Below are 16,726 nucleotides of genomic sequence, written 5' to 3' on the forward strand. Positions count from 1 at the left end.
AGATGGTCAGAACCAGTCCACTTCAGCGCACCAATTCCTTATATATTGATCTTTATACAACCTATTTTGTTTTTGACAACTTCCAATTCCCCCAGATTTATCCTTGGTATATTACACTCTCCAATTATTAATGGAGGCTCGCAGCTGCTGCTTCTCATTTTACGACTCAAAATAGCACGACTCAAATGAAAAGCAACAGCTGCAAACTCCATTCATAATCAGAACGTGGAATTTCATGTCAGCATCAGCCAATACCTTAAGGCCCATATCCTTATGAGGAGTTTATCATTAATGATAGTCAATGTAAATACACATTTCATCTAATTTTCAAGTCTTTAGCCTGCCCCCTTGCAAGATTTATTCAATAATCTTTTTTTTTGGGGGGATCTCGGAATATGGCTGATGTTGAATTGTTATCTTTCATTAGGAAGATCTCCCACCAATATTTTCTCTGCACATGTTGAGATGGCTTGGGTTAAAGATCACACCAAATAATCTGCAGCACCCTTACGTCAACCCATCTTCACTGGAAGCACAGCAGGGGTGAACAACACTTTCACCCTGCTTGCTTGGCTCAACCCCAAACAATATGTGTCCTTCCGACACGGAGAACGTGTGAGGATGCCAGTGCCCTCCCTCTACTGCTTGTCCAGAAAGCACGATTTCTGAAGATAAAAAGTCAAGGTGACTAGAAGCTCTCATACTGTCTTCTTATACCTCAAGCACCAGCCTCACCTATCCCACTGTGAGTGACCCTGCCTTGACTGCCTTGAAGACTGTAACACACCGCTGGTATTACAAAAGGGTCCTACAGCACATGTTCCCTATGTAATATTTTTATTATGAAAGTACTGTTATATACACCTGTACAGTATGGATCCAGCATCTTCACCACATACTCAATCTTTTACAGACAAAATTATTCAAATGCAGAATCCAAACTCTGTATTAATTCTGCTGCAGAAGCAATATGCACCAAAGACATCAAGTGCTAATGAAAAACAAAGGCTAATAAGCAGCGAAATATCTAATCAAATTAAAACTCTTTCATAAAAAAATTGAGACAGCTGGGAAAAAAGAGACAGGGATGCCACTGAACCAGAAACAAGTATATTTCCAAGGCTGCTTATTATTTATCAAAGAATTCTGACCCTGAACCAAGTAAAGTCTCAGAGAACTGCCAGTAAATAATTCTCCGACTACATTAGCGCTGAAGCGAAGGATGTCACAAGCTATCATAGGATCTGACAGAGTCAGAATATACCACCTAGGTCATCCAGTCTGACCTTACACATTTTACAAGACTTCACTTTAAACCATTCCCAGAAACCTCTTATGTAACCTGTTCTTGAGCATCTGTCATGAATTACAGAAATTAGAGACAGTTTATCCCATCTACTAGCTCTCTGGGGAGATGATTCCATTTTCCAACAATTCCCAAGGTAAATAATACTTACGTGTGTGTGTGTGTGTGTGTGTGTGTGTGTGTATAAAATACTTCTACTAATGAAATGCTTGATTAAACTATATTTATTTTTTCATGCCAATCCCTTATTTGTCCCAAATAATTTTTCCTCTGTCTGCATAATCTCTACTACATTACTCTATCCTCTAGCCTGTTATGCGTGCCCGCCACTAGACAAGCTGTAAACGACCAGCTTCGTCCGCTCATAGATCAATCCCACTATTCTATTAATCATTATTTCTTGTACTTCCCAGAACTCTTTTCTACGGAACATAAATGTGCAGCTAAGATGCATCATTCATCATTTTTAAATATTCCAGCTGAGGGGAAATTAGAGTCTACAAATGGTCATTTTATTTCTTGACTTTCACAAAATTAGAACCCAAAGGAAAACAGTTTCAGGAACCAGTATCTTACTCTTCTGAGACGGAACCAAGGTCTGGTTTCTCCAGTGGCTCTTTAGGAAAATAGGAATGTGTGTTCCAGCCCAAAACATGCCTACCCATCAAATTAAGGAATTAAGTTATACAAATAATACTTTTAGGAACTGATGCTACTGTCTTTCTTCACTTATTATAAGTAAAGGATAACAATGGGAAAAGAGAGCTAACAAGAACCCCATCTTTCTTCAATTCCTTCAATTATTTAGTAACACAGCAAATAAACATGAAGAATTTAATATAAAATTAGGAAGATATTGACTATCAGTTAAAAATAGTTAATAAATGGCATTGATATCATTCTTGGGTTAAAGGCTAGCTCATTTTTATTCTTTCCTCACCAAACAAATCTATGTTAAAGTGTTAAATGTCTGCTTTGAACCTGGCTATTATTTTTAATAAAATTTCAAATTTCTAAGATGATGACATTTTAAAATGATAAAGAAGCTATATAGAATAAAAGGTATGTAATATTAAATACAAAATTAAATTATCTGCAGGTTAAATAATTCAAAAGTAATTGAATCAGAAAAAATTTGCAACCACGAAAGCTACAAATGTTCGATACTTCAATTAAGTTAAAAGCACATGCCAACACTAATATCGCCAACACAAAATGGATGAATAAGAAAAAAACTCAAAAGAAAATATAACTAAAATCCTCCTCTAATAATCACAGAAATCCACGTTCAAACAAGAAATTATTTTAAACTATTTAAAGCATCTGAAAACTATCATCGTAAACAGACATTTCTCGTTTCTCACTTTGCTTGGTTCAACTTTAAATGCTTGTCAGTAATTCACCAGGGTTCCATAGTAATGCTTTGCGGCAGATACTTTCACTGACAGCATTTTACAAATCTCACAAACTGAGCCACGGAAATCAGGAAATTAAATCACATTTTCTGCTGTTGAGTTACAGTGAAATAGGCCCCAAACGCCCCAAACCGAACTCACTGCCATTGTGTCAATTCCAATGCACAGCAAGCGTACAGCCCACAGAGGAAGGCCCGCCCTGTGGGTTTGCGACTAGAGCTCTTCGCGAGGAGAAAGCCTCATCTTTCCCCCAAGGAGCAGCAGTGGTTCCGAAAGGCTTCTGGTTAGTAGCCCCACACGTAAGTGATGGCCCCAGCAAGGCTCTTTGAAATAGACACAGAGAGAAGGAAGTAATTTGGTGATAAGCTTCCACAGCCTTAAAATTGATCAGAACCTATGACAGGCAAATTCTAGGTTTCTAGCCAAAAATGTATCCGCAGACTCTATTCAGAAGAAATAATGTTAGATAAAAGAAAGTTCTTGCAGATATTTAATATTGTATTAATTGCAACAGTGGAAACTAGGCACAGTGTAAGTCAGGATTTCCCAACATGGGTAATACCATCTGCGGGGGATGCTGGATCATTCAAAGGGGCTATGAAAGCAGATAACCTACACTTTACCTGGGCTCTGGGCTATACAAACACCACCAAGTGGTTGAGTACTCCCCTTCCCCACCGAAAATGGGGTGATAGGAAAACAGTTTGACAACATATGATATAAAGACGCGAAAGTAGAATGACCAAGTAAATGTGGCATGCTTATACAATGCAATATTATACAATGATTATTAATTACTTTCATAAACATTTATAACAATTTGGGGAAATATTTGATATAAAACTAAATGAAGATGCAACATACACCAATAGTACAAGAAGCCTACAAAACTTGTGGAAAAAATTCTAATTCCTTTTCATTCCATTTTGCACATACTTTGTGACTCCCCTTGTAGACCTATAGTATAAACACAGCCCTGGGGGCACAGGGCAATGCATCAGCCAGTGTGATCAGCACCTTCATTCACGCTGGTCAGCACCTGCTCACTTCCAGCCATTCCTACAATGAAGCGTCACCGCCGACGGAGCCGTCCATATTACTAAGAACATGACCTAAGAGGGCCCTCCCAAAGCAATTTCTAAATATAAAACACTCCTGACAACGGCAGAGCTGGAATAAATAAGCAACTTTTCGCATCACTATGATAAAGGCCAGTCGGAAGATTGGAATATCAGGGATTTTGTTCAGCATTGTACCCAAGAGAAATAGTGTAAGATAAGAGCTGGATATATAGATAGTATCTGTGGAAAGAAAAAAATGATTTTTTACCTTGAATAAAACATCAATAGGATAGTAAAAATTTAGAAAACAGAGTTAAGAAGAATCTAATTAATTCATGACCAATATAACATTGAAATGATCATTGGTGCTTTCAAAGCTGCTACTCACCAGTCTTACAGACTGCTAGCAAGAATCAAAAGATTACTGTATTCAGATGGGAGGCAGCTTCAAAAACTTCCAAGACAAATCTAATTTAAATATAATAGAGCTTCCCCATGAACTTTTTGAAACCCTCTCGTATGCTACACAGCAATTGTGTATATAAGAATTTATGCTGAGAAATAATCGAGTATGCAAAGATTTAGCTACACCAATTTTGGCCTCCAATATTAATAAAGGAAAAACTTTAAGTATTTTTAATCAGTATTGTAAGACTTTCCATATTCATTTCTATCCAGTCAATTCTGACTCATTAATGAATTATAGATCATTAAAATTATAATGTAAACTTAGTGACATAAGAATTATTCTTTTAGATAATGGCCTAATTTTCCATAACTATTATGTAATTTTTAAAATTAAAATTAACTTTTAAAAGATAGTGCTGAGTATGCAAAAATGGAAAATCTAAGAGACAAGTGTTATGGGAACAAAAGAATGTTATAAAATATGATTTATAGTATGGCAGAGTTTAGAGAGAAATTGCCAGTTCCACTTCTTGTTTTTATATATTTGTATTACCACATCCTCAGAGGCTATGCCATAAATTATAATCTTCTTTTTTTAATCATTTTATTGAGGCTCATACAACTCATCACAATCCATACATATATCAATTGAATAAAGCACCCTTATACATTCGTTGCCCTCATCATTCTCAAAATTCGCCTTCTGCTTGGGTTCCTGGAATCAGCTCATTTTCCTTTTTCCCCTCCCCCTCCCTCCCCGTTCCTCCCTCCCTCATGAACCCTTAATATAAATTACAATCTTTAAAAAAAAAAAACTCACTGCCACAGTCAGTGCCGATTCATGGGCAGCTTATGGGACAGAGTAGAACTGCCTCTGAGTGTCCGAGGTTGTAAACCTTAATGGAAATAGAAAGTCCTGTCTCCCTCTCAGTAATTAGAAGCATTGGGTTTTAAAGGTAAGTATCATATTAAATTAATAACAGCAATCCAGCTACCAAATGAGGAGGTAACAGCTAATTCAGAAGGCAAACGTTCTGAGGTCTTCTCTGAATAAAAGCACACTGCAGTCCAAAGGAAGCCCCATTTGCCCATCGCTGTGACCAACAGTGAAGGGTAAGTCACCTCTACGGGTTTCAAAAAGTTCCACGAGGGGGGGAGCGGGCGGAAAGGGGGAGAATGAGGAGCTGATGCCAGGGCTTCTGTAGAGAGCAAATGTTTTGAGAATGATGAGGGTAATGAATGTACAAATGTGCTTTACACAATTGATGTATGTATGGATTGTGATAAGAGTTGTATGTGCCCCTAATAAAATGATTTAAATTTTTTTACTAAAAAAATTCCTGGAAAAATGGAATTAATGATAATGGCATTTTCCCATGAACTTTTTGAAATTCCCTGGGATCAAATGCAGATTATAAATAGGATTTCAGAACAAGGAGCAAATAAAACCTAGCTCTCTAGTGGATTCCGAGTCAAGAGTAAGAAGGCCTTCGGGGGTCTCTGTCACCTTTACAGAAGCTGCTGGCCTCTCCGTGAGCAGCTGAGGACACAGCCACTGCGCCACCAGGGCCGCTGATGCACAGGCTCATGGGATTGAACATTCTCAAGTAAGACACCAGCGAGAATGCCTAGGTAAGAATGCCTGGCATCCTGGTCTCACAAGCCCATGCTGCCCTCTTCTGGAGAGTTCTGAATCACACCTATGAGATTTTGGGATAATAAAGTTTTAATAAGATGCAAAAAATTTTAAAAAATAAGACACAACAGTGGAATGAAATCATTTATTTAAGAGCCCCGGTGTCAATGTCAAGAAGTGTCGGTCTGCTGACTGCAAAGTCAGCAGCTGACATCCACCAGCACTCCGGGGGATAGAGATGAGCTGTCTGCTCCCATAAAGATTTACAGCCTCAGGTGAGCAAGCGGCCATCTAGCTCAGAAGCAACAAAGCCCACATGGAAGAAGCACACCAGCCTGTGCGATCACGAGATGCCAAATGGACCAGGTATAAGGCATCATGCAATGTGTGTGTGTGTGTGTGTGTGTACCATAGTGAATGAAGGGGGAAGTGCAGAGTGGAGACCCAAAGCCCATTTGTCGGCCAATGGAGATCCCCTCACAGAGGGGTTTAGGAGAGGAGATGGGTCAGTCAGGGTGCGAGGTAGTACTGATGAAGAACACAGCTTTCCCCCAGATCCTGGATGCTTCCTTCCCCCAACTACCATGATCCGAAATCTACCTTGCAGGGCTGGATAGGGCAGAGGTTGTACACTGGTGCATATGGGAGCTGGAGGCACAGGGAATCCAGGGTGGATGATACCTTCAGGACCACGGGTGTGAGGGGCGATACTGGGAGAGTGGAGGGTGAGTGGGTTGGAAAGGGGGAACTGATTACAAGGATCCACATGTGACCTCCTCCCTGGAGATGGACGGCAGAGAAGGGGGGGAAGGGAGACTCCGGATAGGGCAAGATATGACAAAATAACTATCTATAAATTACCAAGGGCTCATGAGGGAGAGGGGAGCGGGGAGGGAGGGGGGAAAAAAAGAGGACCTGATGCAGGGGGCTTGGGTGGAGAGCAAATGCTTTGAGGATGATTAGGGCAAAGAATGTATGGATGTGCTTTATACAATTGATGTATGTATATGTATGGATTGTGATGAGAGTTGTATGAGCCCCTAATAAAATGTAAAAATAATTTACACAATAACAGAAAAAAAAGATTTACAGCCTCAGAAGCCCTTGAGTCAGGATAGACTCAACGTCAGTGGGGTTGCTTTGGTTTGGGAATAATTTTAAATATATTAAGGAATTTACCCTAGATGCTCACACTCAGAAATATAGAGTTGGTACAATAATTATGCAAACCAATATAATCAAGTACCAATTTTAACTGATAAATATTTTAAAACATTTCCCAAATTTCCTGTTCTGAATAAAGTTCTAGCAACAGTAAGGTTAGCTGTGATCATTTAATTATCCACCCAAATGAGAAATAAGTATTAAATACATATTTCTCTCACTCACTGCCAATGAGCAAGCTCTGACTCCATGTACCGTATATACTTGAGTATAAGCCAACCCAACTACCAGCCGGGGCACCTAATTTTACCACAAATACTGCATAAAAAAGGTGCTGGGAAAGGAAAACAAAAGGATGAATATAAGGAAGAAAAGGGTAGTGGGGGCATGGGGCATTAATCCACCCAAGGGGAGGGTATTGTTTATATCTCCACAGGGAAAGTGGGACCAGACTTCAACCCAGTGCCGCAAGGTGTGAATGCAATATCCCGGCGTGGAGTAGGGAACCAGTGGAAAGGTCTGGGAGGCTGGCCCCAGCACCATAAATTAAGTGGATTCCTGCCCCTCCCCCAAAAAGAATTTGTTCCAAAGGACGACATTGACTCTGCAGCTCCGGGAGATGGACATATCTGATCAGAGCTCACGGGAGCAGATGAAGGGGCAGGAGGAGAGAGTGGAGCACAGCCTGGCCCACCAGGCCGTGAGGAGGATGTTCCTGAGTAGAGCAGCCAGTCTACAGAGAGAACAACATGGCTGGCCCCACTATGAGAAATGATGCCCCTCAGTGACTAAGGGTGATACAGGGGACAGTACCGGAGACACAGTGTGGGAATTGCACCTGACCTGATCCCACCACACGGAGGCAAAGCACTAGGGGAGTGCAGCGGAACAGCAAGGGAATGGAGTGGCAAGGTCCCCAGGGAATGCTGAAAGTGGACTTTGGGGCCAGGGCGTGGTGCCCCAACAGACTGGACTGGAAAACGCTCCTAAGGGCCAGCAAACGATCCCTGAACTAACTACAAGCTTTTCTCTTGTGAAAAAAAAAAAAAGGTGCTGGGCAACACAGCTTATCCACAAGTCTATACAGTAAACCCTGTAGGACAGGGTAGAATCGCCCGTAATTAGAAAGTGTCCTCATTCCCCCTAGAGCAGCTGGTGGTTTCACTGCTGGCCTAGCAGGGAGCAGCCCAATGCGTAACTACTATGTCACATACTTACTTAGTAAAAGTAAATAAACCAATCAAGCATCAGACTTAAAAAACAGTCACGTTTGATTTCTTTCCCTGCCATACTCATTCCTTACCTACAATCTGAATTTGGTCCTTTGATTTCGAGTTCCATTTTCCTACATATAAATATACCTATAATCACACCGTGCTAAAGTACGTACACACACACACACACAGAGAGAGATGGTCCCTGTGTGAACTCAGCCAGCCCCTGGCTGCAACTGACAAATCAACTGAGGAAATGTGGAGAGCCCCTGGCAGATGGCTGTGCTCTTCATTAGTTGAAGAACAGCAGTCCATTAGATCACTTGCAGATTGTTATTTATTTCTGAATGTTCATGGCTATAAAGCAAACAAATTTGATGTACTGAAAAAATTTGAGAAAAAGAACAAAAACATGATACTTCAAAATCATTTTCTCAGTCTGGCTTCTTTCTCAGGCAGTAAGCTAGGTATGTGAAGCAGAGAACGCGGCTCCTGGGTCTTGAACGGTGAGCCTTTCTCTGCCGGGAGCTATAGTGAAAGAAGGCTGATAGGCAAGCAGGAAGTGCACTGGCGGAGACATGGGCGCGATGGTGTCAGATCCTTCATCAGTGGGCACGTCATGCTGATGGCTCCGGCTAAGGAGCTCTCCAGAGACATCTCGGGTCTGCCTTCCTTCCCGAGACGCCTCTTCCTCAGGCGCCTTGGCACCTCGCACACTTGTAGCCTCCCCTAGTGCAGTAAGGACATCGAGAGTACCAGGGACTGCCAGGAGAACAAACAGATGGTTCGGAAGAGGCACAGCCAGAACGCTCCTGAGAGGCGAGGGCGATGGTGAGACTTGATCTCCTCTACTTTGGATAGGTGACCAGGAGACAGTCCTTTGAAAGCGACAGCATGTTTGGGGAAGTGGAAGGATCCGAACAAGAGGAGGACGGTGATCATGAGTTGTTACCCTCTCACACACGACTACGCTTCTTGCCTATGTCGGCGTGCCTGCAAGGGTGCACTCTACGACTAAGACGGGCTGTAGAAGCATGTGCCTGCCCCACCAAACACGTGTCCCCTTTTGCTCAGATGAACGTGAAATTACAAGGTGACGTTAGAACATCGCCAGAGGTGTATAAGTTAATTTAAAAATAAGCAACAGGAATGCATTCAATAGAAGACAACTAACCACACCTGCTTCCGGCACCGGCCACACTGTCCAGTATGGTCCTCTTCGGTTCTTATGCGCCCATCAGTAAGCCATCATAGTCTGACTTAAAATACATGCTACTCTCAATTTTCGTGTTAAAACTGAAAGGGTTTCATGTTCTGACACATTTTCTGTGTCACACCAGGTTCTCCTTACACACGTCACAGCAGGAGAACTCAACTCAACAGCGAAAAGTCACCTTTGATAATCTACTTACACTACAGTTTTCAGGTGGAACGAGAAGTTGCGTAATCTCGCCACCATGGACACAGAAGATATGTTTCATTTCTCCAGAAAATATGTCCCAAATGATGACCGAAAAGTCCACGCCGCCAGAGATGAGGTATCTTTGATCATAACGTGGCGAGACCTGATGAGGGTACAGCAAGCAGGTGACTCTGCTCCGATGACCACGGAGCGTTCTGTGAGGTGGCCAACCTGTAAAGGGAGTGGGGGTTTAAAATGGGAAAAAGGAAGTCTTACGTAGTCCCAACAAGTCAAAATAACGATCAATTGTCAGAAAAGCAATCTATTACATTATCACAGAAAAGCCATCTCATTTTCTCTTCTAGAACTGTTCTCTCTAATACGGTAGCCACTAGCCACATGAGACCATGAAGAATTCGAAATGTGGTAATTCCTGATTGAGATGCGCTGTAAATATATACATGAGATGCTGAAGCCTTTGGGCAAATAATATAACATAAATTATCTCATTAAAGTGTTTTTATGATTATAATTTTAAATAATAGTTTGTCTATATTGGCTTACTTAAAATTAATTTCGTGTTTCATACCACCTCCTTAATATGCTTATTTGATATATAACTTGCATTATATCACTGTTACACAGTACTGTTCTAGAAGACTATTGATACTGCTGATTAATTATTTAGTAAACTAGAAAACTAACCAAAATATTGAACGAGTAGCACATATCAGAGATGACACGAGTCCCTCGTTTAGACAGTAGTTAATAGCGAGCATTTGTTAATGTCAATAACAGCCTTTGAGTAGTTCGCCGTCACACATCTGACTCACAACAGTGCGACATGGTAACAACTACACCTGCTCGTGCGCTATATTCGCCTTTTCACAGTCACGCCTCGGGAGCTCGCAGATGCCGTTCCAGAAGGTAGCGTACCTCTCCGGAGCATGTGTTCCCCCTGGAGCAGCTGCACGATGGCTGTCTGCGTGGCAGGTACAATTATTATGCTGCCATCTTCACGACCACAAACGAGTCGTCCGTGTGCAGGGATATACACACTTGCCGTGACTTTCAGAGGTTCGTTGCTATTGGGAATCACACTGAGCTGATCTATAATCCCAGCAGGACAAGGGTGCAGTTTATCAAACGCCTCTTGCAAACTAACAGATGTTGTCATCTCCAGGCCTGCAGCGGTTCCGTTCCATATGAAAGAAAAACATCGGTCCATGTTAAAAGAAGGAAAGCCATTGAAGTAAGTCTGCTTCGGGAAGGAACCTCTATGCATGCATTATGAACTTTGTTACTCAACTGCCGGCATCTAAGATGTCAAATGAAAAGAATTCAGAAATGGTAATGCATGACTTTCCCATTACCTTCGCCTTCCTGTTTCTCCAGGGTGTCCGATATATTCCAAATATTCAATCTTCCAGAAGAATCACCCTGGATTAAGAGTTTATGGAAGTATTCTTTGCATCCATAGAAAAACCGAGTAACAGGAGGACAAATTAGTAACTGCCAAAAAAAGAAAAAAAAAGGTTTAAATATGTTTTGCTCTTCTTCGCCAGAGTATTTCACACATTAGTAACTATTTTCAAATCAAAATATTCGTTTGCTTCCATGCTAGGGGTGAAAAAAAATATGAGTAAAAAGAGAAAAGCATGAGTATTCAGTATATTAATATAACACTAAGCATTAACATACATGTCAACTAATACTCAAATCCAGTTTACTGCAAATAGTCAAGGGTTAGAAACTACTGTTTACAGTCCTTACCTAAAAGCAGGAGTTACTGTTTTACTCTGCTCAGTGAAATGTGACTGCCCACTACAACAGTGCAATTTATTTAATCACCTACTGAATAATTAATACAATGCCATTTTTTATTCATTAAAAGGTCAAAAGGAAAAAAAACACAATATTTTTGCCCAGTCTTACTTTTTGTTGCTACTGATGCTGCTTGTTACTACTATTGATGGTACAAAGGGACAATGCGTTGGTACAAAGTTCCGGCTCAGAGTAACTCTGTACAAAAGAATGAAGCATTGTCTGGACCCAGTGCCATCTTTGCCATCGTAGCTGTCTCAGGACAATGTGGCAACCCCCTTGCCACTTCATGTCGCTGAGGGTCTCACTCTGTCACACTGACCCCCTGCTTTGCCAGACACGGCGTCCTTTTCCACGGACTGGTCGCTCCTGATACTGTGTACAAACTGGGTCACCCAAAGTCCCATCACCCTTCCTGCTAATATGCTGGCGTTTTCCCTCGAAGACATATCCGTTCATTCTTTGGCAGTTCATGGTATAGTCAAAATTCTTTGCCAACATCAAAACTCAAAGGTAGGGGAAGATCCTGGGAAGTTTGCAAGAGTTAAATAAAGCAGGTAAGAGGAAATACTCAAAAGCACCAGTCAGTTCTCCGTCTTCCTTATTCATCGCCCACCTGTCACCTGCCTTTGAGGCAACTGAAAATATCATAGCTGGAGTCTGGCACACCTTAGTCCACAAAGTGACATCTCTGCTTTTTGAAACAAGTGAAAGAGAAATTTTAAAGCTGACTTGCCCGATGCAATATGTCATTTTACCTCACGGCTGCTTCACTTAGTTAGTTGGTGCTGGAGACTAGAAGCCCACGTTCAGGCTGCCAGTTTGAAGGGAGGGCTTTCTCGGTCAGCTCTGAAAGGAGGTCTTACCATCCCAGCCTCTGCTCCCGCACAATCCTCACATGCCTCAGCGTTTCTCATTCCTCAGCTCTGGTAACTTGCTTGCTAGTTTCATCTCTTTGACATCTCAAAGGAGATTGGTCAAAAACACACCCTTTAGTAACCCAGTCTCATTAGCATAACAAAATTACCGATCACCAAATGGGATTATAACTACAGGCATAGAGGTTTGGATTTACAAGTTTTGTGGCGATACAATTCAACAGATGACGATCCGCCTCTTGCTCACCAAAATGCGTATTCTTCCCATATGTAAAACACATCACATGGTCTCCAAGTCCAAAGGTTGTCTTCTGACATATCTAAATCTAATGTAAGACTTTAAGCATATTTTACCCTGGGGAAAAATGCCTCTTTATCTGTGAGCCTGTGACATCTGGACTACAAGTTACCTGTTTCCAAAGTCCAATGGCAGGACAGGCACACGGGAGACATTTCCACTAGAAATGGGAAAACAGAAGGAATCAAAGGCACCAGGCAAGTCGAAGGCCCAGCAGAAAAAGGACACTAGTTCTCGGGCCTTGAAAATAACCCTATGTTCTCCCAGCCCTTCATCGAGGCAATGGCTCTACCCTGCAGATTCTACTCTCTGGATTCTGGGTAGAAGCACCTGAGCCCTGGCTTTCAGCTCCACATTCCAGGTCCACTGGAACAGCATCTCTGCTTTCTTGGTTGCATGCAGTTCCATTCTGCTAGTTCACTGGAATAGTGAACCAACTCTCTCATCCCCGGCAGGCACCACTGTCCCGTCTTGGGGGCATGTCAGCTCTAACCTAAACCCTCCACGTTGACCAGAGGCCCCATCCAGCCTCTTGGCCAACGTGAATGTCGGCCACATAGGCTAGAACCAAGATGGTGGAAATCTGACTCCTGGAAACCTACAGGACTGAGGCCCCGCCTTTGGGTTCCCTGAGGCCAGAGCCCCAACCTTTTAGACTGAGGTAGCTCTGTTTCCACTAATTCTGCTGACCTCCATGCCACTCCAGGTAGGGGTCTTTTCTTCTAAGGAGGACGAGAGATCCATCGCTCCTTTGTCTTGATGGTGTGTGTAGAATTCCCAGAGCAGACATTGTTCGTTCCTTTCTGTCCCCTTTGGTGTGAGCTGATAGGTTTTCTGCTTGGTACTTGGTTACATCCATCAGTCACAGACTTTAGCTCTTTAACAAGGAGTGTGCAGCCATATCCTTGGGGAACAATGTAGGACACATGTCCTTAGTTCTTACAACACCACTGTGCAAACCTTTCTGTTGTGCTCCTTTTGCACAGTGCATGTTGAAAGCCAGCCCTTTCCTCTTGCAATTACTCCTTTAAGATCTAGCTTAGTCTCCTCAGTCAGACATGCAAGTTCTTCCATTACAAGTCCTACCGACCTTTTATCAGGCATCAGAAGACCCAAAACAAACAACCATTTTGATGCGAAAGAGGGGGGTTGGACTGGAGAGCCAAAGCCCATCTGTAGACAATTGGACATCCCCTCATAGAAGGGTCACAAGAAGGGATGAGCCAGCCAGGGTGCAATATAGCATCCATGGAACACACAACCTGCCTCTAGTTCTTTACTGCTTCCCCCCCCCCACCCCCACCAACTAACATGATTCCAGTTCCACCTTACCAGTCTGGCTAGACCAGAGCATGTACACTGGAGCTCTCAGCTCACGGAATCCAGGACAGATAAACCCCTCAGGAACAATACTGGGAGTAGTGACATCATGAGGGTCAGGGGAAGGTGGAGGGAGTAGGGGGAGGACATCACAATGATTGACATATAACCCCCTCCCAGGGAGGGGGATAACAGAAAAGTGGGTGAAGGGAGACAGCGGTTGGTGTAAGACATGAAAAAAAAAATTCATAAATTACCAAGGGTTCATGCGGGAGGAAGGGGGCGGGGAGGATGAGCTGATACCAAGGGCTCAAGTAGAAAGAAAATGTTTTGGAAATGATAGCAACATATGTACAAATGTGCTTGACACAAATGATGTATGGATTGTTCTAAGAGCTGTAAGAGCACCCAATAAAATGATATATTAAAATTTATACACAAAAAAAGTCCTACCTTCCACCCAACATTTGAACAGAATTTGGCCAAGTTTAGAGCATCATTTTTCTAATCACATGTTCATAATTTTCTCCTACGGAATCATCATAAGCACGTTTTATGTTAAGTGAAAAACCTTTACAGAAACAGTATAAGCATGTTCGTCATGCAAGCCAATATCTCTTAGTTTCACAAGTGATTGTCTAGGTTGGAGGATAACTAGTAGGAGTCTACGCTGAGAGTAATGAACATATTACTGAAGATCTTAACTGTACACAGATTTTTAAAATTTTTTGAATATTTAAAATATACTTGGGGAGGAAATCCCTCCCTGTTCCTTTCCTCTACATAGAGCTGAGATCAAATTTTCAGAAGAATCAGGTTGAAATACCTAGACTTCTTTCATCATTACATTGTACTTCTAATATCAGATGTTCTCACTGTCAGATAACACAAAGTTGAAAACTGAATATTAAGTGTTGCTGTTTTTGGATATTAAGTGGCCATGAAGATTTTAGGAAATCATAATTAACTTCTTATTATAGACAGAAATAATTATCTTATTCTTCATTCAGAATATCTACTGATTTACGTCTGTCTACATGTCCTTTAATTTTTTGTAAGTCATTCTATTGGGGGCTCATACAATTCTTATCACAATCCATACATACATCCATTGTGTCAAGCAAATTTGTACGTATGTTGCCGTCATCGTTTTCAAAGCATTTTCTTTCTACGTGAGCCCTTGGTATCAGCTCCTCATTTTTTCCCCCACCCTCACGTTCCCTCCCTCATGAACCCTTGATAATTTATAAATTATCATTATTTTTTCATGTCTTGCACTGTCCGGTGTCTTCCTTTACCTCCTTGTCTGATGTCCATCCCCCTGGGAGGGGGTTATAGGTAGGTCATTGTGATGGTTTCCCTTTTCTCCCCCCACCTTCCCCTGCCCCTCCTGCTATGACTACTCTCAATATTGGTGCCGAGGGCTTTATCTGTTCTATGTTCCCTGTGTTTCCAGCTCTTATCTGTACCCGTGTCCATGCTCTGGTCTAGCCGGATTTGTAAGGTAGAATTGGGGTCATGATAGTGAGGGAAAAGATGCACTAAAGAACCAGAGGAAAGCTGTATGTGTCATCATTGCCACACTGCACCCTGACTGGCCCATCTTCTCCCCACAACTTCTGTAAGGAGATATCCAATTGTTTACAGATTGGCTTTAGGCCTCCACTCCGCACTCCCTACCCTCACCATTCACATTATGATTTTTTTTCCAGCGTTTTTGATGCCTGAAACCTGATCCCATCAACGCCACATGATCACACAGGCTGGTGTGCTTCTTCCATGTGGGCTTTGTTGCTTCCAGCTAGATGGCTGCTTGTTTACCTTCAAGCCCTTAAGTCCCCAGATGCTTTATCTTTTGCCAGCCTTTTGATCAGCTTTCTTCACATTTGCTTATGCACCCACTTTGTCTTCAGCAATCGTGTCAAGAAGGTGAGCATCTCAGAATCCCGGATTATTAGAACAGTGTTCTTGAGTTGAGGGAGTACTTGAGTTGTCTACATGTTCTTTAAAAAGATTCTGCTGTTTCAAGTACAAAACTGTTACTAATCAGTATCGTTACACCTATTATTTTTGCTCTTCTAAAACCCGGTCACTATATTTATAATCATATGATAGTGTAAATAGGTTTACTTTTATCAATAAGAATGTTACCACGTTGGTCCTAATGTATAATCAGCATACAATCACTTGTATTCTTCGAGAAAGAAAAATTACTGTATTATAGTCATTTATATAGAAAAAGAAATGCTCAAACTTCCAAATTGTGCTTTTAAGGGTGATCATGTTAGTACTTGCAACATCTAACAAGGGCTTTAGTTGTACTAAATCTTTCAAATACTGACCTACCAAAAAAGACACCAATAATTATAGCTGTGGAAATTGTCAACACAACTATCAATTGTAAACCCAAAGGGGCAGTTCGATCCTGCCCTAGAGGATCGGTATGAGTCAGCAGCGACTCAATGGCAATGAGTTTGGTTTCTGAGTTTTTTATCAATGGCAAATGATACCTGAGGAATTTTACCTCTTTATCTGTTCGATCCAGGAGGCTATGTTGTACAGGAGGAATTAAATTTTCGACTGCTTTCCCCACATCACTGCGGAATGAATCACTAGCTGGAAGGCAACTGAAAATGAAAAAAATAAAGCATTCATTTCAAAACTGACATTACATGTTTTATCATATCCTATGTGCCAAGTTTGTATAGACAATAAACAAAAGGAAATTTTTAAATTATAATTTAATGAAGCCATTAAATTAACTAATTGCTATTAAAGTATCTTTGAAAACAAGCCAACA

General features: G+C 41.6%; 1 protein-coding gene across 2 annotated transcripts in view; it reads right to left on the reverse strand.

Moving 5' to 3' along the window:
* The window catches only part of WDR7 (WD repeat domain 7), a 363,988-nt gene that overhangs the window by 302,552 nt on the left and 44,710 nt on the right, over positions 1–16,726 (reverse strand). For both annotated transcript variants that reach the window (XM_075532929.1, XM_075532930.1), the window contains 4 exons: positions 16,451–16,553; positions 10,980–11,118; positions 10,543–10,791; positions 9,617–9,837 (listed from right to left, as the gene is read on the reverse strand). In XM_075532929.1, the coding sequence (XP_075389044.1) occupies positions 9,617–9,837; positions 10,543–10,791; positions 10,980–11,118; positions 16,451–16,553 (712 nt within the window). The remainder of the gene's footprint in view (positions 1–9,616; positions 9,838–10,542; positions 10,792–10,979; positions 11,119–16,450; positions 16,554–16,726) is intronic.

This window comes from Tenrec ecaudatus, chromosome 15 (assembly GCF_050624435.1).
Source record: "Tenrec ecaudatus isolate mTenEca1 chromosome 15, mTenEca1.hap1, whole genome shotgun sequence".
In the NCBI taxonomy this organism is placed as follows: domain Eukaryota; kingdom Metazoa; phylum Chordata; class Mammalia; order Afrosoricida; family Tenrecidae; genus Tenrec; species Tenrec ecaudatus.